The following is an 18,380-nucleotide window of genomic DNA, read 5'->3' on the forward strand; positions in this document are numbered from 1 at the left end:
TTGCCTGTGTTGTGGGTAAGTCAGAGCCAAGTATGAAGCCTGCCAGGCCTCAGTCCTTGGGTTATCATCAGGAAAAGGAAGTTCCTTCCCCCTTACCCTTTCGGTCCCCCGGTCCATTGGAGCCAATCGCCCTTCTCTGCATTTAGCATTTTCTCTCGTTCTAATAACTCTTAAGACCATAAGACATAGGAGTGGAAGTAAGGCTATTTGGCCCATCAAGTCCACTCTGCCACTTAATTATGGCTGATGGGCATTTCAACTCCACTTACACGCACTCTCCCCGTAACCCTTAATTCCTTGCCATAAGGAACTGGATGCTGGCCCAGCTTTGGCTATTGAGCTGTGATAGGCGACATAAGATGTAAAATGCTTTAACTGCCTAAAAACCTTACCAAACTTGATGAGACCATCTGCTTTGCAGTTAGTATGAGCATCATCGGTTCATTTGTAAAACATTCCACTATAGTACCGTCAAATAGAGTGATGAAGAATTTCCCTCATATCAGACAGTGCGTCACTGGATTAAGTAACTAGAGATGAAAGAAGGAAAAGTAATCAGAAAGATAACCATTGTGCTGGCTATTTTTGGAATCAGCTGTTAGCTCAGGTGGATTTAGAGATTTCTGGAATAGCACATGTAACATTGAACACTTCAGAAAAGAAGTCAACCAGAGATAGTAAGAACTGCCAATATTGGAGTCTGAGATGACACAGTATGTTGCTGGAGGAACGCAGCAGGCCAGGCAGCATCAGAGGAGCAGAAAAGTTGTTGAAAATCAAAGTAGCAATCAAACCTAGTTTCAAATAGTCACAAACGAATTTTAGGATCCTTCATCCTCCAAGATCAATTACATACAGCCACAGGAAATCATGCTGCAATGAATGGATAAGGTGTTTTGCCTTTACTATAATTGCCTCTCAAATTTCTTTCTCTTGAGCGCAGTTATGAATTGTGCTCAAAGCACCCCTGAAAGTTTTCTTTTGCTTAACTTGTTTACATGAGCTAAATTTTCCTGAGTGGAGATCTTAAAATTGTGATGTGAAACAGATTGCCAGCTGACACTTGTTAGGATCAAGAACTTCTTGGTGATATCACCTCAGACAGCCTCCTCAACAGTTGCCTAGGGGCTTACTATCCAACTAAACATGATGGCGGGGCTGTGTGCTGGTCCAATCATAGGCATACAGCTTTGAAACTTTAGCAGCACCAGTGAGAACAAGTTGTTGATGGATAGTGCAGAACTCAGCTGCTCAGCTCGTACAGTCGATTCTGCCATAACGCGATAATTGTGTTCCTGAGAAACTTCGAGTTGTAGAAATGGTGCTACAGAAATAATAGGGCCTATGGGGAAAACGGGGCGGACTGCCAAAAAAGAACACCAAAATGGCTTAAAAATCACTCAAAAGCCTAACACAAAGGATAGTACAATTTGAATAACTGTTTAATTCACGTATAATAATGAAATAAAGATAAATTTAACACATTACTTTGAAAAAAAATGTCAATACTTGATGGGGGAGGTTTTGCTCTGTTGTTAATGCAGGGGCTTTAGGTCATCATCATCACCTCCAGTTTTGTATGCAGGATTAGGGTGAAAAATTGTTCATCAAGAAGTGGATGCTGTAATTTATTGTCTTCTAACTATTTTTTGGAGTTAAAAGAGACATCCAGTTTTTGCTGCTTTGCCCTTTTTCTTCTATCATAAAGAAGCTGTTCATAGTGTGCCAAAGAAGATCTTATTCCATGAGCTGTTACCCTGCTGCTTTCTGTATTTTAATCATTGTCTTTTAAGTGCTGTAACTGCTTCTCAATTCCCCTCAGGACAGAAGACAAAGTAGAGGTGGAAAGCTCTCATGGTGTTGCATCCTGGACTTCATATTCTTCATCTCCAGCTTCCACTTGCCTCTCAGCAACAAGTTATTGTAGATCAGCTGTGGAGAAGTCTTCACAATGGGACTTGAGAAGCTCTTCAACATCCTCACTCTCCACTTCCTCAAATCCAACTTGCTTTGCAAGATCAACACAATGTTCCTTAGGAGCTCCTGTGACAGATCAAAGTTTTTTTAAATTTTGAAGAAAATCTGGGAGTAGCTTCTGCCAAAATGTATGCAAGCAGTCCTTACTGACATCACCCAGTCTTCTATGATAAAGTCAACTGTATTCTTGAAAGCTCTTCCAAAATTGAAGAACACTGTATTTAATCCCTCAGTCCCTGCAATCAGCCTCTTAAATGTGCACCTTAAGTTAAAAAGCTTTATAGCTGCTATAGTATCCATGTCTATGGGTAGAAGGAGAGGGGTTGTCTTTGAGGGTAGAAATAGCACTTTGATGTATTCAGAAAGCTCACCAAAGGTGGGAGGACAGCTTGGCGCATTATCCCAGATAAGAAGAATCTTGAAATCCCATTTTATTTTTTTGTAATACTTTCTAAAATCATCTTCCAAAACATCTACAATAAGGTAAGAAAAAATTTGCCCCACATCCAATCTCTTTTGCTTGACCTAAAGTAAATGCCTAGAGTAGACTTAAGGTAACCTTTCAAGGCTTACAGGTTGGCAGAGTGTATCTCTGTGTTCTATGAGATGACCTCTCACAGAAAGCACTTCACGGCAAAGTCTGTGAATGATCACTTTATGCCAGCATGGAGACCCTTTCAGCCCTAACTTTGCACATGCTCAGAACAAGGCTTGCGAAATGATCATGTGACGTCGATGCGCACTCCTCTGCACACTGATAGAAGTTTGTGTTTTAGTAACAGCATTCCCCTATTTTTCAGTCGTGTTATACCAATTCATTTTGCCAGAATGTATTATAGCAGAACTGATTGTAGATGGAAGAATTTTTTAAAAAACTCACCGGGCTCAGGGTCAGAGGGAAGCCCCTCTGTGGACTGGTTGGGGACATGGTTGCTGGCCTCCCTGCTTGTGGTCCTTTGAGGTTATAAACTTGCTCACTGAGCAGTGGGTTTGGTTGCAAACATTTCATCACCCTGCTAGGTAACATTGTCAGTGCGCCTACAGTGAAATGTTAATGTTCTGTCCTACTTGTTATTTATATGCTTCAGCATGATGGGGTTTTCGGTGCCACTTCTAGTTTGTTTCTCAGTGGTTTGTATACAGGGTTGAATTCAATGTGTTTGTTGATGGAGTTCTGGTTAGAATACCAGGCTTCCAGGGATTCACTGGGGCATCTCTGTTTGGCTTGTGTGATTATAGATGCGTTGTCACAGTCAAAATTTTGTCCCTCGCTGTTCACATGTAGTAAGACAAGTGAGAATTGGTCATGTCCCTCGGTGGCTAGTTGGTGTTCGTGTATCCATATTGTCAGTTTATTTCTGGTCTGGCCTATGTAGTTTTTCTCACAGTCCTTGCACGGCATTTTGTATATTACATTAGTTTTGTTGGTTTTGGGTATGGGATCCTTAACATTCATCAGTAGCTGTTGTAGGGTGGTTGTTGGTTTGTGGGCTATCCTGATACCTGAGTAGTCATGTGGTCATCTCTGAAATGTCTTTGATGTATGGTAGGATGGTTAGTGATTCTGATCGTGTTGTGTCTTCCTGTTGTGGTCTGTCTTGGAGGTAACGGTGGATTGTGTTTTTCGAGTATCCATTTCTTTTGAAAACTCCATATAGGTGATCCTGTTCTGCTTTGCTTAGTTCCGGGTTGCTGCAGTGTGCTATGGCTTATTTAAATAGTGTCCTGATGCAGCCCTGTTTGTGGAAGCTGGGGTCATTGCTAGTGTAATTGTCAATCTGGACCATATGTGTGGTCTTTCTAGATAAGCTAGTCTGGATTTCCCTGTTGTAGCGCAAAAACCAACAACCACCCTACTACAGCTACTGGCAAATGAACACGTCCCACACCCAAAACAAGCAAAGCTGGTGTTATATACAAAATATCATGCAAGGATTGTGATAAATACTACATAGGCCAGACCAGAAGAAAGCTGATAATACAGATACCTGAACACCAACTAGCGACCAAGGGACACAACCTATTCTCACTTGTCTCACTACACATGGTCAAAAAAGGACACAATTTTGCCTGGGACAACAAATACATAGTGGCACAAGCCAAACAGAGACATGCCAGAGAATTCCTGGAGGCCTGGTATTCTATCTGGGACCCTATCAACAAACACATTGGACTAGACCCTGTGTATAAACCACTGAGAAACAGAACTGGAAGTGGTACCAAACACCCCAACAAACTGAGGCATATAAATAATAAGCGGGACAGAACACCACCACTTCACCAGATGTGCACTGACAATGTTACCTAGCAGGGTGAAGAAACTTTTGCAACTAAATCCACCAGCTCAGCTAACATGCCTGCAACCTCATCCACAACCCGAGCTACAAATCTTCTCAAAAACTTGTGGTCCTTTCTTTGATCCATGATGGCTTTCCAGCTGGGTTGCCACTAGGAGACTATCTCCATGTAGCTGCTGAGTTCCCCACAAGGTGGGAAGTCACCCTCTACTGCAAATTACCAGCAACAGTGATTGCCCCTATTAGGGCCTTTAGTTATGTAAATTGTCTCTTCCTGGGACAAGAAGTCTGCTTGCTTCTGGCTCCACCATCAAGAAAACTCTCCCAGAAGTAAGACTGTGCAGGGAGGTAGTCTAACCTAGCTCCCCTCAATTCTAACAGAACCCTGCATCTCTAAACTCATTTCCTGAGTTCTGGTAAAATCCCCTTTATAAGATTTCGGTCACATTTTTCCAATGCTGTTTACCTTTTGGATGTTAATAATATTGAAACATGATGAATGGACAACAAAAACAAGCTACCGGACAAGCAGATTGTGTGTTCAGAACTGTTACGTTCTAGTCACAATTCTGATTTTCAAATTTAAAATGTATCTTAACTTGTACACATTTGAATATCTATTCAGATAAACCCAATGTTGCTATACTATTCAAATGTCCAGTAAGACCCACTGGTCATTTTAGAATTACAGATCTGAATGCTTGTCACATGGACAACAGATAACAGAAATTGCTGAGCAACATGAAAATATATGACTGCAATCTCATTATCCCCTTGATCATAGCATGGCTGAAAATCGTATTTCCTGAATACTGATTTCACCAGTATGAGGTGTCATGTTTCGGAAATAACTGCTTGCCTTTCTGCGAGCCAGCATGGTCAACATCAACTATGGAGACACATATATGCGTGTGTCATTCCAATACAGACACAAATGACATTCTTTAAGCAAGTCCAAATACAACGTAGCAGAGTTTCCTCATTAGGCTGAACCACAAAGATTTGTCTTCATTTTAGAGATCGTGTCTACATAAGGAATCTTGATGTATCAGGCACACTTATGATCTCAATATTTTGGTCCTAAATCTTGTAGCCATCTTACATGTTGCTGCTTAATCATCACAAAGACATGCTAACCAATCGTTTGACTGCCTTCATAGGATGCTGGAAGCTAAACTCAAATGTTTCCTTCAAGAAAACTTCAGGCAGTAATATTCTTGCTAGACCTGCAGAGTCAAACATCTTAAAGATTGTCTTCCAGCTTCAGACATTGGTCAAGTTCACCTTCTGTGAGGTATTGCCAAGCCTTTTACATCTAGAGCATGCCTGTGTCAGCACTGCCTTGCCAAAAAACCTCTTAAGATTCTCTATGGCGTGATTCATATCACGTTTGTGGACATGCACTTTTTAATTTGAAGTTAAGCCACTATTCTGCATACTAAACGGGAATAACGAAACACATCATTTTCAGCAGTCATGTTGTTCAATAGCTATTTGTAGAATCAGAACAGAACAATTAATCATGCATGTCCATTCTGATTTACTGCTTCTTTTGTCATTTTCATGAGCAAAATTGTATTGCATACTCTCACCTACTGTCAATCATCATTATTCATTGATAACTATCAACATTTCCTTAAAAATTGGCAACTTGAGGACCTCCTGAATCAAATGCACAACATCACAATATTAGCTGGTAATAAATCAACATATCTGGCACTAGATTGTTACAGTTTGATCTTCTAAAGGTGCTTGTACAAATAGTTAGCAGAGTAATCAGTTGATCTAGACCTCTTCTGCAACAATTCCAAATAATATTTGCAACAATTTAAATCAAATAGATTTTACATTGAGTTATGGGCTTGTCGCAAACATCTTGTATGTTATTTTGCTAGCTTGGTATATTCTAATCAATCATTTAGCTCAAAAAAAGTGTTATTCAATACTATAATGAGAATCTAATCTTACACTAGTTAAAAGAAATCCCTTTTGTCCACTGATTAATAGACTTTGGCACTTACTCAGAGAAGCCTCGCCGCTCTGCTAAGTTGCAGCCTCTGCATTTGTTATTCAAATCACATTTACAACATTTGCACAGAAACATGAACTATTTTCAGAACTATTTCAGAAAAAAATGAATCTTTACTTGATTCCTTTTATAACTAGGAGTTTTAAGTTTGATTCCTGAGAGATATGTGAACAAGCCATAGGCTGATTAAAAATTTATGATAGTTTGTATTAAAAACTGTCAAGCAATTGATGAAATATCATGATTATGTTTACTGATTGAAGGACAAATTTTTTTTATTGTTTTGTCTACCAAATGGTGACTAACTTTGCCAAAATTAGCAATTGCTTCATCTCAGCTGTATCCATTGCATTTTTTGTCCTGCAGCAAATAATGTGGTATTTTTTTAACTACTTTATTTCAAACTGAGAGCAGCTGAAGGAACTTTGAGATAAATTGCACATTGATTCCAGTAATAATTTTCCCATTTAAATCCAAGATACACTATGTAGCAGCATTTCCTTTGCAAGGTGTTCAAGGCCTGATTAGAAAAACACAGTTGTTCATCTATTCTTAAAATATGATTGAAAGACAAACCCAAACTTATGTATGCATGATTTTTATAAGCAACAAGTATTCAGATGTTTCTAGGTGTTGTTTTGGCTGTGGGAGCTTGAAGTTTCAATTATGTGGAAACTCAAGAACCCTTATAGCCACACCACTGTGCAAAGATTTCCTAAGATTAACTAAATAACTTGTCTGACAGTCTGATTGAAAGCACAAGAGGTGTGTCCTATTTGTTTAGTAAAAAATTAGAAATGTATATATCCTAATTTCCTTACCAGAGATTAAAACTGCCCAAAGTATTCTTAAGTCTAAACAATTTCAACACTACAGTTTTCAAAAACCTACACATTCAACTTGCAGAATGTTAATAAGTGTACATTGGCTTTGCACCTACATTCAATGTTTGGTGTGAGAGTAACAGCCCTACTGTTAAGAACAAGGTGGCAGTGAACACCAGAGCTACAAAAAAAACACAGAAGGGACAAGCTTAGATTCTACTCTTGTTTCGTTCACTTTACAATCTGAGCTATATTGAACTAAACGGGTCTTCAACTAACTCATACAGAGAGGAGTGTGATCCATTGTGATTCCTAACACATCTAATCGTCAGCTGCAGAAGACGTAAACTAAGTTCTGGTGCTCTGACACCATCACATTCTTGGCTAGAAGCAATTAGAAAAAACACAGAATAGTTGATGCATTTTAGTCTACACCACATCCAGTGTAGACAGATCAAATTAAAAGGTCTATTCTAAAATGTAATTTCGGCACAATTAGAGTTGTATCTAAAGTCTTATTCTCAGAGTTCTTCAGCTCACATTGCTCATAAACATGAGAAATTAGTCAATAAACTAACAGTAATTTTTTGATATTTTTAGTACATTGTTAAATTTGTCAGGTTTGTGGCAATGCCATTAGTCTGAACAACACGTTCACAGTCTCATATTTCTACCCATTTTTAAATCAATAATCATTATCATTGCAAAACTTACTTCTATTGGTAAGGTTCTAAAATTCTATGAATCAATCTTTGTGGAACACATATGGACAGGAAATGTGAAAGTGGAATACTGACTTGAACTTTGTGGTCTTAGAATTCACCAAGAAAAAAATCTCAGTAATGTACAGTTGGAACAGTTATGAAACAGTCAGTCTCTGAACCATCATTATGTTAAATATGTCATGACTGATTTCACAACCATTCATTATCACTGTGGGGTGCCTGCCATTGATTGCCAGTTACAAGTAGTTATACCCCTTTTGAAGTCATGAATTCTATACTTGTTGTTATAATGGATTCGGCACTTGCGTGAAATGTTTGTTTTTATAAGACAGTTTACAGTTTAAGGATACTGTAAATATAATGAATGGTGTTTTTTAAAGGAATGAGAGCTTTTTAAATGTAGTGAAGTCTGTAATATATTTAGAAATTTACCTTACTTCCCTTGAGCATGGGTGCTGATAGTGGATGCACACAGGTTCCAGCACATTCTTTAAGGAAAATTACCAATATATTGGACATGACAGCTTTGACAGACATGCACTGATGAAAATATAACAACATTGTTTGATTTTAATTTGTCTGCCAATGTTAAATGTCGTACTGGACGGTGTACTTGATGATTAACTGAAATGATATTTTTAACGTGCTTTTGAAAATATTTCCAATTTTACATTTCAGTCCTTACATTCCTAACAAGGTTAATTTTTAAAATTTCAAATTATTTCAAAGTGATTAACAACAAGTCAGAATTTTAAAGCACATCCAATCTATTGAGTATCCAATCAATAGCTAACATACACATGGCTGCAAAAATGAGTGGTGGGCCAGGCAATTGGGTTTTTTTTGGAACCAGCAGCAGTTGACTGAAAGCTCAAAAAAGGGAGAAGAACCTCTACAGGTATATAAAAAGAGAGTGGCTACAGTGAATGTGGGGCTCTTGGAGGATGCAACAGGGGAACAGATATCTGGGAACAGGGAAATAGCAGGTAATTTAAATCAATGCTTTGCATTGGCCTTACTATAGTGGACACTGTAAAAATCCCAAAGGTATCAGATAAGCAAGGTTGTAGTGGGAGGAAAGGGCTGGTGGCAATCTCTATCCCAAAAATCAAGTACTTCACAAACTAATAGGGTTAAAGGCAGACAAGTCAGCAGGACCTATATCCAAGGGTTTTAAAGAAACTGGCTGCAGAGATAGTGGAGGCAGTAGTCAAAATATTCCAGAACTCACTGGGTTTTAGATGGGTTCCAGTGGATGGGAACACTGCTAATATGACACCCTCATTCAAAAAGGCAAGGAACCAGAAAGCTGGAACCTATAGCACACTTAGCTGACATCTGTTATTGAGAAAAATGTTCAAGTATATGATTGAGCAGGAAATAACAGGTCATTTAAAAACAAGCTTAATACAATCAAACAAAGAGAACATGGTTTTATGAAAAGGAAATCATGTTTGAAAAGTTTGCTAGAGTTTTTTGAGGATATAATAAGAAGAGCTGATAAAGGGGAACTGGTAGCTGTACTATGTTTGAATTTACAGCAAGCGTTCAATAATGTGTCACATTAAAAAATTATTGTACAACATAGGAACTCACAGTATGGGGGCTAATGTATTAGCATGATTTAAGAATTAATTAACACAGAAGACATAGAGTCGTGATTAATGAGTCTTGTTCAGGTTGCAAAGAATTATCTAGGGGTGCGCCACAAAGTCCTCAGGCCTCAATGGTTTAAAATTCAAAGGAATCACTTGGAGGAAGGGGCAGAGAGCATTTCAAATTTACTGATGATACAAAAATAAGAGGGAGGAAATATGATAATGAGAATATAAAGAATCTGCAAGCTGTTGCACTTAGGTTGAGTGACTGAATGAAAACTTACCAGATGGAATTTAATGTAGGAAAGTGTGATGCTTTAGCAGGAAGAATCAAAAGACAGACAATTATTTAAATGTAGACAGAATCTAATACAGTGCAGCACTGAGGGATCTGGGCGTTCTTAAGCATGAAACACAAAGGTTAGCATTTTGGTGCAGCAAATAACTGAGCAGGAAAATGGAATAATTGTTTTATTGCTAGAGGCCAGAGTTTTAAAATAGTCAAATCACTGTACATCTGTCCAGGATATTAGCGAGGCCACATCTGGAGTACTGCGCACATGTTTAGTACATATATCTAAAGAAAATATATATTAATATTGGAGGCAGTTTAAAAAGGTTGACTAGGCTAATTCTTGGGATGAATAACTGACTTGTGAAGATTGGTTAAATCAGTTAGGCCTTTCTTTATTAGAGTTTAAAAGAATAAGAGGTGATCTTATTGAAACATGGAAGATTCTAAGAGGGTTTGACAGGGTAGATATTGAGCAGACATTTCCACTAACAGGACAGTCTTGAGTTATGTGACATAGTCACAGAATAAGGGAAAATTCATACAAAACTGAGATGTGAAGGAATTTCTTTTCACAGAGGATGTTGAATGTCTGGAATTCTCTATTCTAGACAGTTGTGAAGGTTAGATCACTGAAAGTATTTAAAGAGGCGGTGGATAGATTTTTGAATTGTTGAGCAGTTGAGGGCTAAGAAGACCTGGCATGAAAGAGGAATTGAGGCCTGGAGCATATCCGTCGTGATCTTGTTGAATGGTGGCTAGGCTTGAGGAGCTGAATAGTCTATTCCAGTTTATGTTTTTAGCAGAGTAAAATGAATCAGAAGCATTATGAAACAAAATTAGATACTTGAGGCATGTGGAAATTGTATTTGAAGAACATTTTAAGGGAGATAGATTGGTAGAGTGGTTTATGACGGGATTCCAGACATCAGGGCTCAGGTAATTAAAAGTATGGCTATCAATGAAAGAGTGAGTAAAATCAGAAATGCCAGAGGATGGAATTTGAGGAACACAGATTTTTCAGAGGACATGAAAGATACACAATGGCAAGAGGTCGGTAACTGAGGCATTACTGAAATGGGAGCTAACGTAAGCCAATGAGCAAGAGGATCATGTTTGAATGTGACCTGGTGTAAGCTAATATATGAAATGCAGAGTATAAGATCAGTCCGTTTAAATTTGAAGAGGGTAAAGGATGGTAGCCTGGTCAGGAAAATGTTGGCAGAGTGAAGTCTGTAGATAACAAAGAAGGTGATTGATGGTTGAAGTAGCAAATGAACAAGTATGGAGCTGGATGACATTTATAGAGGTAGAAAAGCACATCATAACATCAATACTGAGATGCCATACTCTGCTTCAGACAATGGCAAGGAAGTGTAATGGAGTCAAGCACCAGGGAACAGAATTTATGTTGAGGACTGAAGAAAGTGGCTTTAGATTGCTCAATATTTAATAGGATGGAATGGATGCTCACTAAGGACTGGATGTTTGACAGACAGTAGGGCAAAGCAAAGATAGTGAATAGTTTGAGAGAACTGGTGGTGAGATAGAGCTGGCATCATTGGTGTACATGTGGAACATTGTATTAATGTGCTGACATGTATTAATGAGAAAACAGCACATCAATGAGAAACAGAATGCCTACAATCAATCTTTGACAGCCTTAAAGGTAATTTGTGAAAATGGGAAAGAAAAGAGACTGACTGAGAGTTCAGTCCCATTCAGCTGAATAAATGAGAGGAGGTATTGGAGGTGGCTGGTATGTGATTAGTTATGTCAAACATTACAAACAGGTCAGTAAATTGAGCAGAGATTATTTAGCAAGATCAGTCACATAGAATGTGTTTTTTTATGACTTTTATAAGGATTATTTCACTGCTGAGATGGGAAACACATCTGATCAGAGGGGTTCAAACATATAGAAAGATGGATTTGAATTTGTGAAGCAATGGGAAGAATCTTATTCCGTTTATTTCCCACTTATCTATGCATTTTGCGTATGATTATTTTGTTTCCTCTCTAATCATTTTTAGTGGACAACTTGAAAATAAGTGCAAGTGGAATGGCTTGCTGAAATCTAATTGCTCTGGAAAAGACATTTGAAATGTAAACTTCTTATTTGTCAGCAAGATACACTTGTTCATTTTTCCCCAGCGATCTTCTTATTTTCTTGTTTAATGCTTCAAATTAAAATGAAGAAATATGATTTTGTACAAGTTACAGATTCCATCCTCTGGCATTTCTGATTTTTTCAAATTAACGTGGAGTTGATTACACAAGTTGAGATTTGTTATTCATTTTACTTCTTAACCAGAAAAAAAACATACTTTTTTCTGGAGAGAAACTCAGCCACTTTTCACCAACTCTGCACTTAAGTGCTGGGCAAAAGAGTCCACAGGCAACTTCCTCAAATCTGAAACAATCAAATCTCTTAAGTGGACAATTAATGGACTTAAGGACATAAACTGGTCACCTCCCTAATGACTTGCCTTCCTGGTTGGATAGAAAGATAGCTTGCGAGCTCTTGTGGAACAGCAGTAGTGTCTGTGCCCTTAAGTTCAACTTCCATGTGCTCCAGAGGTACATCATAAAAAGTCTAGATGCGTTGATTAAAAATATCTAAAAATGTGGCTTATTTTCCAACTATCGATTGGCCTGCTGAGTTAACGGTTGTGGTGGTAGTGGGGGTTGGGATCTCCTTCACTGCTCTCTCTCATCCCCAATATAAAGGACTTATCTTCTCTCTGCTGGATCCACCAAGGATCAGATATTGATTGAGAGACTTTAGGACCCAGATATGGCCAGGTTCTGATTGGCTGGCAGCTTTTGGTGACATGGATCACTGATGTATGGGGTGAGATGTTCATCTCTTGCTCTTGATGACAGGCAAGAGATTCTCACCAGTGGGGTCATTATGTTAGTCACTCGTTCCCAAAATAGTTGCCAAATTATAAGTCTTGGAAACATTATGAAATGATGGTTATTGTTTAACAGAACTCAATATCAGAATTTCCTTTATCCATGTTTTAGTTGAGTCTTTAGTCAGTTGATGACACTTCAGTGGAGCACCGAAGCAGTAAGCTAAATGGTGATACTCAGGCAACATCATGAAATAATTCACTCTCATAGTTTGTAACTGAACCTTGATATTTAACTATTTTCTTTGAACTAACTCCAGGGTTTCTGTTAGTCATAATCAAAGAGCAGAGTTATGCGACAGACCAGCTCCTGTTGAAATGATGCAGGACAGGCAGAGAAGTGTTACCTCTGGCAAGGGAAGTGCATCGCTGCATAGGTAATCTTTACAACGAATGTTAACTTTTAATATTCACAGTGAGTTAAAAATCCCTCAACACGCTAAACAATAAGTGTATTGAAAGTAAAGTTTGAAAAGGCTTATTTGAGTTGTTGTGAAGTTAAAGTTGAAAAATACATTTCTCATTCAGGTTTTTGGTAATTTTTTTCCCTTGATCTGATTTAGGTCACTTAAAATATGTTTACAAAACTTATATTGATACAAAGTGAAAATTAATTTGCAGGGATGTGAACTGGTATACCACGCTGTAATTTCAATGGTATGCCTTTACCACGTTTAGCAAGTAGCATTGATTTTTCATGCCGCAGCATGGTGAAATGTGAAAATGTTCAGCCATTGTGATTATTGTGATTTCCTGAGAAACCGCAATGGGACTGAAATATCGTGATCAGCATGCATTGTCTGGAAAAGTAATCCAACAGATTTGTTATATTTTGAGACTGTGGAAAAAGCTGGAAAAGAGCAGTTGGCTGAATGAAAAAGCATTTTAGCCTTGGCAGCATTCTGGCCATTTCAACTATATTATTTTGTCCTAATTAAATTTGTTTTCTTTTTCAATTACTTCCAATTACTGAAATCACACAAGCTTAGCTGAGCTTAAATATACATATCTGGAGAGATGAGATTTGCCTTCACTTCCCATCCTTCTGCATATATTCTTCAGGAGGATAGGGACTTTCTGGGAATTTGATCAATTGTACAGCCTAGAATCTTTTGCCAATTTTCAAATCCATAAAACACCAAATTTCTTGTCAAATATAAGGTTTCATTAACTCCCAGATGACATAGCTCTTAGTTTTCATTGGATACATGCAAATTAAGCCCGGAAAAGTCTCCTTCCATGCGTGAAATATATTTCTCTCTCTTCTCACATTGGCCTAATTTCTGATAAAAATGGCAGTTAGTAATTGTTGGATGAGGCTACATGCATTAACCAACAGAACAAAATCTGTATTTCAATAAATGAAAATTAAAGGGTTATTGATGAGTTTGTCTCAATCCTGTGATGAGCTGGATTGTTGGTATTTGAACATCTCTAACCAGTTTAAAGCTCATTTACTGATTTGGGAAGCCAGCATGAGTATTTCATTTGGACATTTTCTGCCAATTGTATTTCACACCATGTGTGTCAGCGCATTTCAAGAACCTATGAGCTAAGGATGGCATTTTAATTACAAGGTTGAACCCATGCCTTGAGTTGTACATTTCCTAAAATAACTATATTGTTAAAATTACTTAGAAGAAATTCTGCATTGTTCCAGAAATCATTTGCCTGGATTTTGTGTTAGTAATGATTGTACAATTATCAGTATTTACTGTCACTAGTCCTCTTAAACTGACAGCTAATCTGGAATCTGCACTTTAGAAATTATATATAAAAAACAGAACTCACTGACAATAATACTTCCCTTCCCTATGGGGTGCAGTGTTGAAGTTACACTGGAGTGCAATGATGATAAGTTACACTTTTATGGCATCAGTCTTGATTTGAACAAAATCCCTTGGAAAAAGTTGAACCTCGTCGAGTAAGATGCAACTGAAATTTTAACACTGTCTTAAATTTGTAATTCTGAATAGCCTCATTTGCCCTGAAAAAGACTAACACATTTATGGAATGCCAACTTTCTCAATTATGATGAATTCAGACCTTTCTTAAATTTATTTTTGAATGTTATTTATGATATCTTAGTTCCACCTTAACCTCAAGTGAATTATTTAATCAATAATTTTGATCTTTTGAAGAACTGAAATATAAGGTGAAAAATAATGCAGTTTTTTTTCTTTATAGCATTTTGTGCAACTCATGATTTTAAATCTTTGAAAAGAAATGAACATCATAAATTTATTTGCAGAATAAAACCAGTTTATTTTCAAGAAAAAATTGAGTTAAATTTTTGCTATGATAGCTTTTGACAAAAAAAATTGAGGAATCCAAATACAGAATCAGCTGGTTCTTCCCAGGACACTCCACTTAGATGTCATAGTAGCATTCACCTCAACTGGTTCTCACTGTTGTCTACCAGAAAGTGTTTGAATGGCCTGAACATTGAAACTTGAAATAGACTCATCAACCTCTTAAGGTTGACGTAAAAATTTGGCAGTCTGCTTTGCTTTGAACACAAAGGTATCACTGTGTTTTTGTAACAAAAGATAACCAGGACCCATCAAAACTGTGTTAAAAACAAGGAGGTAGAAGACACAACAACGTTTATTGTAGTTCATTGCTTGATGTGGGCATTGTTATCTACAGCCTCGTTTTTTACATTCATTCTTATCTGATTTTGGAAGCAATGTCCTTGAATAGTATCAAGTGTATTGAGGCAATATTTGTTTATTGAGCATGTGAATGTTATCCTGTTTTCCTGTCTGGCTACAGTCTACTGTTACATGGAAAGCTTTCTCTAATACTGGCATGATTTAAACAGCACGTCTTTATCTTTATTCAATGTTTCTACATATTAAACCAGTCAACTGCAAAGAAAGATCATTTGGTCGTACTACTTGCCTAATAGCACAACCGTCTTGTTTGAACAGAGGGTTATTTTTGTAAATATTTAATGTATAAACATGTAAGCTGCATAATAGTAACAAGTGTTCAAGAAAATATAATTGCTGTGCTGGAGATAAAATAAGATGCAAACAAGTGAATGATTGAAAAAGAGTGACAATTTGCAAACTGGTCAGTTAGCGTCCCTATAAAATGTTGGAATTAATGCCAAGGAAATTAAGATAGTTAATGTTTCTGTATTGTCAGCATTTCTTGAAACATTGCTCTAATTGTATTTATACATATTTTCTAGCCAATCTGTTCAAGGATATTATGACATAGAGCTTTGAAGCAGATGGAATTTCAACACAGACCTCCCAGCCCAGAGGAAGTGATACTATCACTGCAGGACAAGTGCAACTAATTTTATTTAGAAGCACATAAGAGCTATGCTGTAAATTTAGTCATGAAAATATAATGAATAATGTGTTAAAGATTTGCACACCGTTATTTTTTTATCTATAATTAATAATTTGTATTATTTGTTAAACTATAATTAAATAAAAGCTGACAATAAAAGACAATATTCATTGTCTCATTATAATCATAAAATTTGACTTTTTAATAAAGTCATGAATTCAGTTTTATTCGGTACTAAAGTACAAGTTTAATCTAATGTAATGCTCTTTACATCTCTTGAGTGAGATTTATGGTCACAAAGCACGTAACAAATTGTAAGCTCATTTAAATACGTGGAACAGTGTTTCTGTTTAACAGTGAGGTCCAAAATTGGTCAAAGCTTTGAACCAAAATGGATATGTCATCACTAATGGGTCGACATTTGACAGCGTTATGGCAACGCTAAAATAAAGACTGCAAAATAGAGATGACACAGAAGTCAAGCAATTCTAACTTGTAATTATCAGTTGCAATTCTTGATAACTTACAGCGATTGGAGGTTGGGAAGGTCCCATAATGCCTCACTTGGGAGTCTCTTCAGCTGGTTATTTTGTAGCATTCTATTGAAAAGAAAGAAAAGATCATTCTTTTGATGTCCAAAACAAGGCAAATATTTCATTCATAAGATTTCTCTCAAACTTTTTTCTCAATATAGATATTGAGTCAAAATATCAAAAATGAATTGGCTTAGAGAAAAGCGAGGTTCTGAGAATATATGGAATAGATATTGCTTGTGGTCTACTTTCAGTCTTCTAATGAGTGACTACCTGGATGACCATCCCATAACTGATGTTCTGCAATGTCTTCAGTACACTTTGTAGAGGATCAGGGAATCACCAACATCACCTCAGGATCTCTAGGTCTACCTGCGCCACGTTCAGACATAAAGAGCAGTAATTTCACACTGGGTTTGTGGATCTGAAGTTAAACCAAGTTCTGCATCTTAACCTTGCAGGGTCCATTCAGATTTTTGAACAATCGATTAATGGCAGGGAGTCTACTGTTGTTAGGATGTTTTCCAGTTTCTGCAGCTGGAGGGCCAATGTATGGCCTTCCAACACAACACATCATTCGTCTCACCCGGCAATTTCTATAGGATAAAGTAAAAGTGTACAATATTGAGGCAGCCTTGGAAACAAAGCTCATCATTTTTATAATTTTTTTAAACATTTGTTTTATGTGAGTGATTATGCAGATGACTATTACTGGTTTCGGAGTCCTTCACAAAAAGTAGTGCAGCCCAAACCACCTCCCACTTTCCTGATGTGAGCCCACTATAGCCTGGTAGTCTTACCCTGACAGGAAATACCACCATCTATCATTTCCTAGAAGGAAACAAAAAGTCCATAAATTCTGAGATAACATGGTGTGAAGCTGGATGAACACAGCAGGCCAAGCAGCATCAGAGGAGCAGGAAAGCTTAACATTTCGGGTCGGTACATAAATTCTGTTCAGTTTAGAGTAAAGAAGATTATCTTTTGAAGTGGCCAGTTTCTCATTGTGTTTTCATGTGCAAGACATTCTACATGACCATGGTCAATTTTATAATTTCATTGTAAGTTTCTTCACAATTCAAAATTTGGCAACCAAAATTCAAACGGGCACTCATGAAATAAACAGGAAACTGGGTTTCTTTTCGGACAAATAGAGGAGCTGGCCACTAAATACAGTCCTGCTTAAAGGGAGACAGGAGTGGTTATCTTTTTGTTGGCTCTTGTTTGATATGTTTTATATCATGTCATGCACCCTTATGAAAACAAATTGCAAGCTCTCTGTCCATGAAAGCAGGTGCTTGTCTCAATCTCAAAATATAAGTACATGAGTCGGAAAGTTTTAGAGGGATATGGGCCAGGAGCAGGCAGGTGGGACTAGTTGAGTTTGGAATTATGCTCGGCATGGACTAGTTGGACCGAAGTGTCTGTTTCCATGTTGTATGACTATCTATCCATCTATCTAAACTGCAAACTAGATACCTCAGTAAATTGGGGAACAAGGCCCTGTAATTAGCTGTAATATCCCGTTCAAGGGCATGTAGTCATTCCAAACCCAAACCAACCTCTCCAAAAATTTCTTGCGCTTGGGATTGTGATATTGAACTGGTTCACAACTGTGGCAGATCCCAACTTATTCTTCAAGTTCAGCCACAAAAGTTACTGTCTGTTGATGAATGATTGCAGTTTTGTTGTTACTATAGTAGCAAAGATGCTGAAAGATCCACACGAGTGGTTTTCCCTCTTTTCCTCATTCAAGGCAAATATAACTATGTTTATCATTATGAGTATATACTAGGGTTCCAGTGGGTACAAGCTGAGGTTGACTTGGAAAGTTTGCTGCAAATAGGATAGAAACCACAGTCCACTGAGTTTTGGAAGAAC

The 18,380-nt window shown here is 37.5% G+C and overlaps 1 protein-coding gene across 2 annotated transcripts in view; it reads right to left on the bottom strand.

Moving 5' to 3' along the window:
* Positions 1-18,380, bottom strand: part of LOC125462823 (leucine-rich repeat-containing G-protein coupled receptor 6) — a 248,235-nt gene that overhangs the window by 90,227 nt on the left and 139,628 nt on the right. For both annotated transcript variants that reach the window (XM_048553238.1, XM_059653420.1), the window contains exon 4: positions 16,494-16,565. In XM_048553238.1, the coding sequence (XP_048409195.1) occupies positions 16,494-16,565 (72 nt within the window). The remainder of the gene's footprint in view (positions 1-16,493; positions 16,566-18,380) is intronic.

Source organism: Stegostoma tigrinum, chromosome 21 (assembly GCF_030684315.1).
Source record: "Stegostoma tigrinum isolate sSteTig4 chromosome 21, sSteTig4.hap1, whole genome shotgun sequence".
Lineage (NCBI taxonomy): Eukaryota > Metazoa > Chordata > Chondrichthyes > Orectolobiformes > Stegostomatidae > Stegostoma > Stegostoma tigrinum.